This window comes from Gordionus sp. m RMFG-2023, chromosome 3, assembly GCF_954871325.1.
Source record: "Gordionus sp. m RMFG-2023 chromosome 3, tfGorSpeb1-WG-v2, whole genome shotgun sequence".
In the NCBI taxonomy this organism is placed as follows: domain Eukaryota; kingdom Metazoa; phylum Nematomorpha; class Gordioida; order Chordodea; family Parachordodidae; genus Gordionus; species Gordionus sp. m RMFG-2023.
In genome coordinates, this window is record NC_088777.1 from 42,420,972 (window position 1) to 42,431,624 (window position 10,653).

Sequence of the window (10,653 nt, forward strand, 5' to 3'; positions counted from 1 at the left end):
AAAATTATATCAAAAGATGCAAGAGAAATAGATAATTTTATAAGTACCACTATATTCTTAAACTGTGGTTTTGGGAACAAATTCATGTGTGTAGGATCAGTTAATTCACAATATTGGTTAATATGGGGGTGAGGGTTCTTACTCAAAATGAAAAAGCCATTTATTGCTTGCTAACATGGTTCTCGAGATCAGGACGTCAAAGGTGCGAAGTTACTTTCGAATCTGTAAATTTAATAGGTTTATATCTCAAAAACTATATATAGTAAAAATAAAGATAATCATATTGTGGGTAAAAATATCTCTAAAAATGTAGAAAGAGAAAAAAATTGACATCAATTTGAATTTATAACTTCCAGATTACGTTTACGACAATATTTTACCCACAAATTGAGTTAGCTGTTTTTAAAATCGGTTCAAATCAATCGATTTTGCATCACTACTTCTGCCCATTGTTTTTTAATTCGCCTACTCACCCTCCCATTTATCTAAAAATTTTGCTTAGTCCAATGTTTAAAAATTATTTTATTGGTTGATTTGGCTTTATATTTATTTTATTTCGATACAATTAAAATATTTTATAGATTTAACTCAGTCAAATTATTTCTATATAAAGAAAGTATAAATTTTACTGTTGAAAAACATCTCTTTGCGATAACTTAAATAACCGTAACTATAACATTAGACAATTTAAGCATTCGAGGGAATCGATTATTCTTATTTTGCCAATAGTTTAATATATTCATTAATTAACTAAAATATTTCTAATATTCTCTAATTGTTATAATAGACTTTGTTTATGCCTACCTTTTTTTAAAGAAAACCTTCTAATAAATCTTCTCAATAATTTATATAAATTATGATACTGGATTGATTGTTAATAATATTTAAAATTTGTCTTAAATTAGAAAACTTTCACTAAGCATAAAATCATGAAGTTCAAACCGTTAACGATCATTTTTAACGGTTCAGGTATAGATAAAAATAATTTAACGGTCCAGGTTCGAACCATTTTTAAGGTTTGGTTCATGCTTGTTATTGGATCCCTACCTACTACAACCGTTTTATAAATCAACTGTGTTTGTATTTGTATTGTGCAGTAATTGTATCATATAAGTAAATTATTTTATTTTTTTGTGAATTTACTATATTATTTTTAATTCTAGCATTTTAGTCAGCTTTTAAATGAATGTTTGAAATTTTGTTATCATAATTAATTTTGCAAATTGTTTTAAAGATTAATTGAATATTAAGATTAGATTAATATTAAATGCTCCATTACATTATTTTTCGATTGATTGAAATAATTTTAAAAAAAAAATTTTTTTTAATAGACCAGCCCTGTTTTTTTAATTTATTGAAATTGTTAAGCAGCTCAAACCTAGATTTTTTAAAATTTAACCATTTTTCTCTCCATTCTGACTGGGTTGGGTCCTTGTAGTATTAAAAATATTCAAAGTATACTGAAAAAGAGTATTTTTTTATCAGACAATGTTTTGGACATTTAAAAACTATTATCCACAGATAGTTATAGACCTGCAAGAGATACGTTTTTTGACCTGACAGGACACAGGGAGAAAAGCATTTATCTGATTTTTAAATAATATTCCCGATCAGACCTAATCCTTACATACATATTCACGACCCAACCCCAGCAGAAAATTAAAATATAAAATTTTTTTTACCCCTAATTTATTATAAGTATGTTATAATGTAAAATTATTAGATTCAAGGTTATGATAAAAAAAACTTAACCCACTTTAAAAAAATAATTTTTTCGTTATTATTAAAACCCGAAATAAAAAGTAATCACGTCAGTGGGTTCGGGGTTTTCAGACCTCTAACAATATATATTTTTTTTATAAATTTTCAGAGTTGTTAAAGATAAATTGCATCTATATACAAAATGTCATATCTGTATCTAAATGCACTTTTATAAAATGTGTCTATGTCGAGATCTGTTTTCAGATATTTTTTATATACATTTTGATATACTTTTAACGCTTTTTTATCGAAAATTAAAATATCTGAATGCAAAATTCATTTTATCTCATATGAGCATATAACTTAAATGAATATATATTAAAAAATATTTATAATATATATAAATATTCGTTAAATATTATTTTTTTCCGTTCAAATCTATAAATTCACTTCAAGATGAAGGATATTTATATCATGTAAAGGAATATATAAATCCTTGCTTAGACATAAAGCTCATTAATTATTAAAAACAATAAACAATACCATTGATCTTCAAGATTATTTTAAACAAATAAATTTATTTAGAATTTTTTAAAATAATTTTATAGATATTCCGCTTTAATAAATAAATTATAAGTTTAATGTAAATTTTTTTAAAAAAAATATATAAACATTTTAAATGAGATTTTGCTCGGAAGAACGGGGGTATTGATATCTTTTTAAATGGTGTTCGAATTGAATGAGAAAAAAATATAAAAATGTTGTTTATGCTCTCATAATAAGAGTTTCAGTTCAAGAACAACGGCAAATCCTTTATATAAGTATAATAAAAAAAAGTGTATATGTATCTAGATCCATTTTAGGTGATGTATCTGTATCTAGATTTATTTAAAAAGTAACTTTTAACAACTTTGTAAATTTTCATCATTTGATTTTTTAATTCTTATTTTTTACAAAATTTAAAGATTCTTTCTTCAATTTCCGATGATGTTTGTATGATAATAAACCTGCACACCTTTTGTTCGCAAAAAAATTGAATATATACACTTTGTTATTTATGCCACAAACAATCTTCATACTTTGGTATCATGTTTGAATCTACCTCAGTTTCTTCAGAAAAACACCCTATAACCTATGCTCCTTTCCTAGATAATCAACCTGGTTATGAATATAATAAAAACTCGAACCCTTCCCCTTCTTTTAATTCGCTAAATAAGTCTCAATCTACCTCTCTCGCGGACGACGATGCTTTACATTCTAGCGATATAAATAATTTATTAAATGGCCAAGAAATGAATATGCATGATACAAATGGCTATAATTATCCCATCGACCATAGTGACGCCAAAACTGAACAAAATAACCAACCTTATATTGAAGTCATAAGAAAAGATTCTTTGGGGAGTTTCTCCCTAGAACATCATAATAATCCCAAGATTGACTCGATAAAACTGGAAGGTGTAATTGATAACAGAGAGGAAAGCATAATTATTAGCAAAGAACACAAACTCCCTGAAACATCCACCGATGACATTAAGGATGAACAAAACAACAATGATAACGAGAACGAAAGTGTTCTCGTCATTATGGACGAAAATGAAACTATGTCTCAGTCATCTAAAGATTCTAAAAACAAAATTATTTTGGAAAGTGATCTCGTTAATTCCACAGAACAAACTGTCACAAGCATGGTAGACATAAGTACAAAAGTTTTGGATTCATCTTCTCCAATAAATAATATAAAAAATTCGTTTTCGATCAACAATGATCATTCTTTTTATACTATTGACGGGTGTAATATGGTCATAAATAACAATGAAAATAATTTAAAACAACCATCACCAGGTATTACAAGTAGCGAAAATAAGACCAAGTCTAAATCCGCTTATCATGCTACCAAATCAAAAAGGCAATATAAAGGTAAAACAGACAAAGGAAGGTCACTTTATTCCTCCGCGTTAGCGGAAGAGGAGCGTAGACTTACTGATATCTTACTAGCCAAGCTGAAACTCAAAAATCTTGCTAATGCACCGCATTCCGAAAAAGGGAATATGTCAAAAGATTGTTCTAAATATCCCCTCTCTATCCACAACGAAATACTCTCGAATCAACTCAAGACCAAGGGCCCTTTCATTAGGTTGTCTCGATACCAAGATAAAAATCGTTACTACTTGGACGATAACTCTATCAACGAAAACCTTCGGAAATCGGACGGCGTTACATCTATCAGTAAAAGACTCAGGCTCAATGCTAACCCCTCCGAGCAATACTTAGCCACCTTACTTAATAGCACCCCTGACGTACAATATTCGCCTGATAATAATAATGTCTCGGATGTTTTGCAAACCCGATTAGGATCATCCAGTGTAAATGATAATAACGAAAATAAGCCTTCGTTATTTACACCCTCTACTCCGAAAAGATTTGTTTCGCTGTTAAAATTATCTCGCACCTTAGAAAACTCGTTATCTACACCTCACTCACGCGAGATACATAACAAACTGAGGATTAAACCTAACAATGCAAGAGATTCAAAAGCGATTGGTTTATCTCTACCTAAAACTGATTGGGTATGCAGTTTTTGCGGGAAATCTACATTTTTGGATTTAGACTTAGGCGAGTTATACGGGCCTATCACGATTTGCACCCTTACCTCCCAATTGCCACCCGCGCTCATTCAATTTCGATTTCTCCCGCTCGAATTAAACAACAGCAACACACGTAATTTGTCTCCACTTTCTTTGCCCCCTTCAATCAATTCCCCTACAAAGACCAAAAAGCATTCAACGCCAAACGTCAAAAATAGGGAAAATTCTTTGATCAAGGCAAAGAAAGAACAACCGGAGGTATTGGAAACTTGCAGACAAACAGGTATCCAAACAAAAAATTTCCACAAACTATCTCACGGCCACAAAACGTTTCTTAGATTTTACTTTCACACTCCTTGCATCATGTGGTCATCGCTCGTTCATATAAATTCATTCGGTTTCATTAATTTAGATGTTGCCGTGAACCAAGCTCATCTTACGGTATGATTTTTTTTTAAATTATAAAAATAAAAACCTTTTATAAAAATCTTAAATAAAAAAAAAGGGCCGTACCGATATTAAAATGGCATGGTCATAAATTTGTATATCTCAGAATTGGCAGCTAATTTTTTTATGCATCAACATCTTGAAATCAAAATTATTTTAAGGAGGCGTTGAAATCGGACGATTTAAAATTAACCGAACCAAAGGATAGGTTGATTTTATTTGCCGCTGCTAACCCCCTATCCTTATAATATTTTTGTTTTCATACTAATTTCTAAATAAATACCGGCAAAAATTTTAAGGCAACCATAGAGAAAATTTAAGACAGTTATAATCAGAGTTCTTCAAATAGCAAAATTTTTAGGCCCCGCCTTTTGGGAATTTAATTTTTGCCTAACTTGGATTTTTCTGGCCCGATTCGGCCAGGCCCAGTTTTAATTTTTTTTATAAAGTTGCCCGACCCGATTTAAATTTTTTTTTTAAATACAAAGCTAAAACCAAATTATATATTGTTGAACACCAATTAAAAACACTATACTTATTTCCATGAAATATCAGAGATCATCAAATATATATTTTAAAAAAATTTGCCTAGCCCGATCCGAAATTTTTTCCCGGCCCATTAAAATTGTTTTTAGATGTTGTCCTACCAGGCAACGGGCAGGGTATTGCAGATCTCCAGTTATAATTATTATTTGTAAATTATTTAAATATTATATAGGCATGTACTATATGCAATACCAAGGGAGCTAACATAATGTGCTCTGGAAAAAATTGCGAGCAATGGTTTCATTACATTTGTGCATTTCATAAAGGTTTGTATTTTAGATATTTAAAAAAAATATATATATTTACATTTAAAGCTGAGCATCGGGACCTAATTTTTTTCAGGTTCGAACTGATCCATGGGAAAAATTTTGTCCAACCGATTCGATCTGATAATTTTTTTATTGAACTCGGATCAGTTAGCGCAGGAAATTAATTTTTTTTGGAATACAGTGTATGACTTGTCAATTTTTCCGATCTAAATGTGCCAAACTAATTTTGAATAGTGTTGTGCAGATCCACCAATTTTTCACTGATTTTATCAGATATTTACGATATTCGTACAACCGATCCGATATTTGAACTGATTTTATTTACCATCTAACTTTGCTCATTAAAATTAAGATCTATGGGAAAAAAGAAAAAACTAGAATTCACGGGGATTCGGAATCTCAGGACTATTTTTAAATTTAAAAAATTGAATTTGATCGGTAATGTTTACTTGCATATGTAGTAGTATTGTTTAAACATCGATTTTTAAAAACAACTAATCCAATAATAGCCATGAATATTAGGCCAGCCTGTATATTTTGCTCATAGAAGGTAGAAATGTTTAGATATCTATTTACAAAATTTCGAGAGCTTCTATCTTATTTTTTGGTTAAAATATTGGATTAACCGTTTTTAAAAATCGAGCCCTTTATCAACACTATTGAGACTACATGCACTTTTAATTTCAGATTGCAGACTATTTAGCCTTAAACTTTTGTGCATTTTTTTTCCATTTATATGAAAAATCTATAAATAAAAAAAATGAATATAAAATATAGATTATTTCAAAAGTTCACTGCAAAATTATCTGAAATTCACAGTGTAGTATGGATACTCGGCTCATGCCGGAATACATTTTCGATCAAATTCGATTTTTTAAATTTAAATATTGCCCTCAGTAAACGATTTAAAATTGAGAGATACCGAATCTCAATATGATATATACACAAAACATCAATAATTGTAATCTCTTTTCTTAATGTCTTCCCAGCCATATTTTGAAAAAATATTTATGCATCCTTATAAAAATTTTACATTAATCCACTTCCAAATAATTTAACAATTTTCGCCTCTTTTTTATATTTGTTTTTTTATAAATTAGCGATTAGTTTCTATGATTTTTGTTTATATTAATACGAAATATCCATATCCACCAAATTGGGATTCTTTTTTTATATCTGTAAAAATCAATATCTAAAGTTTAAAATACATTGTTGGGTTTTATTAAAATAAGAAGTTAAACATTAACCATCTTCAGCAAATTAAGGGTGTTGTATCGTTACCATTATTGGATCTACATAAAATTGATTTTTTTTTGAATATCGTATACCGACTGGGTTGATCTTTTCTGAAATATTAAAATGATGGGTAAACAAAATTATTTATTTATATCATAAAATTTGTCTTTTTTTTCATAATGTTAAAATTATTTAAAAAAATAGCATTGGCAATCTGCCAATAGCAACTTAAAATATTATATGATTATATGCTAAATTTTCCAGATATCCATTTTGTTTTTTATCCCAATTGGAACAAAATTGATTTAATATATATCTATATAATAATTATATTATAAATATTATACTTTTATAATATTCATTTTCCAAATTTTATTTACTTTTTTTTAAAAAAAAATTTTTTTAGGTTATTTGTTCGAGAGCACGACTTATACCGTTTACTGCAATAATCATAAAGTTAATTATAAATAATATTGTTAAAGAAATTTAGGTTGTAATATGATATAATACTTCACATTCATTTTTTTTAAAAAATGGTATTGTTAAATGGCTCGATTTAGCTCATTTTAAAATTAAGATTTTAACGAAAATAATATTGCGCGAGCCTCGATATTTCGTAAATAGATGCCCAAACCTTTCTGTCACGTGAGCAAAATCTCCTGACTTACCTAATATTTTGGCTAAAATATTGGGTTAGCCGTTTATAAAATTAAAAAGGTCAATTTATCGCCCTAATATATGTTGAATATTTTTTGACTATTTCCCCATAATTTATTTTATTTATATCGATTTTTGTCCTTTAATATACAATTTCTATTTTTTAAGAATCTATTTAATTAATTTTACTATTTATAAATATAAATTCAGGGGGTTAAGAAAATTCCCTATGTTTCCTATTTTTTTAAATTTTAACAATACTATATATAAACTGTTATGTTACACATTTAAGGTTATTAAACATGTTAGTTATTTTTTTGCTTAATATTGATTTTATTTTGGTACCAATATAATGGAAAACTTTATCATCTTTATTTCAATTATTCTATGGTATTACAATGCATATCATTAAATTTAATTTCTTTTTTATTTAGGATTTAAGAATAAAGTTAATGGGAAATCAATAGGCTGTATTGAGTATTTTAAACAACAAATGGAATATCATGTTAATTTTGATGACTTGAATATCAGGATTATTTAGACATATATGTATAAAGGTTTATTATCAATTTGTAAATAGTTTTTTTTTCTTCCTCTAAAATATATATTATATTTTCCATATTAATTTTTTTTCACACTTGTAGTAAAAAATAAATATTTACTGTATTTTATTGTATTTATAACTTTGTATATTAAATTGTTGAGTAATATGTTTGGATTTGTAAATTTTCAAAATATGATACATTTTATAATTGACAATTTGTTACATTTTTCATTTCATATTTACAACGAAGTTTTGCATGAAATAAATATCTTAAATTTCGAACTCAAAATATTGTCTTAATTCAAAAATTAATAAAAAAAGTTTATATATCAGAAAAATAATGTTTCTAAAAAAAATGAAAGCCTAGTTCTAAAAAAATATAATCGACGATTGCTAAAAATTTACATCATGAGGCTATTTTTTTATTTCTAAATTTGGAGTTATGTAAATTCAGACTTTACCATGCAAGATCATCATTGAAGTCGAAGGGTGGAGGTAAAAAAATGTGAAGACGCTATCTTCTAGGATAAAGGGAGTTAGGGGATTTGGATTTCATTTTTATGCTAATTTTCGTTTTCTTAGCAGTAAGTAATATGATCTTTGAAGTGAACGTGCAAGGAGGTTGAAATTTTAGGCTTACCCTTCATCTAAGATTTTTCAGGTTCAAGCCTGGTTTTAATTATTTTTTTCATTTTATAACCCGGTGGTTATTTCCAATAATTTTGTAAATTGTTTCAAACAAGATTAAAAAATATGAACAAATAAATATTAAGCGCACATTAAATGATTTTTCAACTGAATTATCAAATATCTTATGCAAAAATTTTTTTTGGCGTTATTAAGGTTACCATAAAAAGAATTGATGGCCTGGGCTTGTTTAGGTCTGATTGCACCTATCTAACATACTCAATTATATACTTCATCAGCAGTTGCATTTTTTACGATATATAAATTCTCCAGAAGTGTATTCTTCCAATTCAATTATAAAAATTTTAAAATTTAGAATATCCCTTATTTGTATTCTTATAAGGTTATATGACATTTAAAATATACAAGAAATCCAATGAAAAATAAAAAAAATTGTCCTATTATCCAAGCCAAATATTTTCCCCTGATATCCAATCCAAAATTTAATTTTAGAAATTAATTTGATTCCATTTTTTAAAATATTGATACGATATTTCAATAAAATGCGGAAAAATTGTATTAAATTTTTACATCACGTCTGCTGAGATTATAGTGTTCTATATCCATTATTCAGTATTATAACATTTGTAAAAAATATATTTCTTGTATTTTAAATAGCTGGTATATCAGGTGCTTATAAATATTTTAAACTTTAATAGCTAAAGTGTCTAATAATGCAGATCATTATAAGATAAGAATAAAATTTAATCATCAATTTAAAAAAATATTCTCGATTTATATTTTATAGCCTTAGTATAATTACCGTGAGAAATATATTTTGTATTTGGCCCTAATATTTTATGGACATAAAAATATGAAGGTTATATTCTAAAAATATAAAACATGATTTTTTCTGTAATTTAGATATATTTAAATATACCCTAAACATTAAGGAAAAAATTTATTTTTTTAGCGTAACCTGGATATTGGCCTAACTGATCTTATAATATACAATCCAGGAATTTATATATCAACCAATAAAGATTTTCCCATACCCCCTCCCCCCACCCTCCTAAAAAAATAAAATCTAAATTCGCATTCACCTTTCTACCTTTACATTTTTCCCTCTACCACCTCCCCCCTTTATTCAAATGACGATGTCTTCTTAACTCATCAAATTTTAATGATAAACTTGCATCATATTTATGGTGGAAATATTTACCATTTTCTATTTTACTCGGAAATCTAAAAAATAAAACCGGAAATTAGAAATGTTTATTATAGGTTTATATTTTGTTTTTTATTTATAGATTTTTATTTTGGTTTATATTTTTAGAAGCTTTTGTTTTGGTTTTCATATTTCAAAATTTTCCCTTATGTTAACATAGTTCAGTGACGAAGCGTCAAGTTTACTACTAAGGAAGCAATTGGAAAATCTTTTTTCAAATTAAAATACTATAAAAATTAAAAAACTATATTAAAAATACAATTTTCTAATTGAGTTCCCAAAACGTAATCATAATTATATCTAAAAATATCTATTTGAATTTATTGACGCATATATAATAATTCTCTGGCTTCGTTTGTAAAAAGCCGTATTTATTGCCTAGATTTTTTTTTAAAACCTATGTTATCGAAAAATAGCCATTTGTGGAATTTACTATTGGAGTGAATATGAAGTTGTTAAAATTTTTGTTTGTTGTTGTTTCTGCCTCTATTAGTGGATTATTATTTAAGCTTGAGTTGAATAAAGAGACACATATAGTCTCATATTAGTGACTTTCCGAGGGCCCAAGGTATGACAGTCATACAATTAGGTCTTAAGCCGATAAATTTATGGGTTCTCGGATACTGGGAGCGGTTGTAAACCTCGATTTATTACATGGTTTATTGCTGTGTGACGGTGGTGTCGCCCTTAACTGAATATACAATGACTGTGTCTGCCCTTTAAATTGACGGGTGAGTCTGGTGGCGGGTTTTCTATGAATATTCTTAAAGTATGAGTCGGAATTTCGCATCCTCCCTTGATCCCGAAACC

General features: G+C 27.7%; 1 protein-coding gene across 1 annotated transcript; it reads left to right on the forward strand.

Moving 5' to 3' along the window:
• Positions 1-8,004, forward strand: LOC135925701 (myb-like protein D). Its single transcript, XM_065461154.1, has 5 exons — positions 1-202; positions 2,667-4,730; positions 5,455-5,548; positions 7,194-7,243; positions 7,879-8,004. The coding sequence occupies exons 2-5, from the start codon at positions 2,790-2,792 to the stop codon at positions 7,909-7,911; spliced, it is 2,118 nt and encodes a 705-aa protein (XP_065317226.1). The 5' UTR covers positions 1-202; positions 2,667-2,789; the 3' UTR covers positions 7,912-8,004.
• The last annotated feature ends 2,649 nt before the right edge of the window (positions 8,005-10,653 follow it).

Coding starts and splice junctions, on each gene's coding strand:
- LOC135925701 (XM_065461154.1), top strand. CDS start 2,790: ATGTTTGAATCTACCTCAGTTTCTTCAGAAAAACACCCTATAACCTAT. Junction 4,731..5,454: donor TGAACCAAGCTCATCTTACG/GTATGATTTTTT, acceptor AATATTATATAG/GCATGTACTATATGCAATAC. Junction 7,244..7,878: donor TTTACTGCAATAATCATAAA/GTTAATTATAAA, acceptor TTTTTTATTTAG/GATTTAAGAATAAAGTTAAT.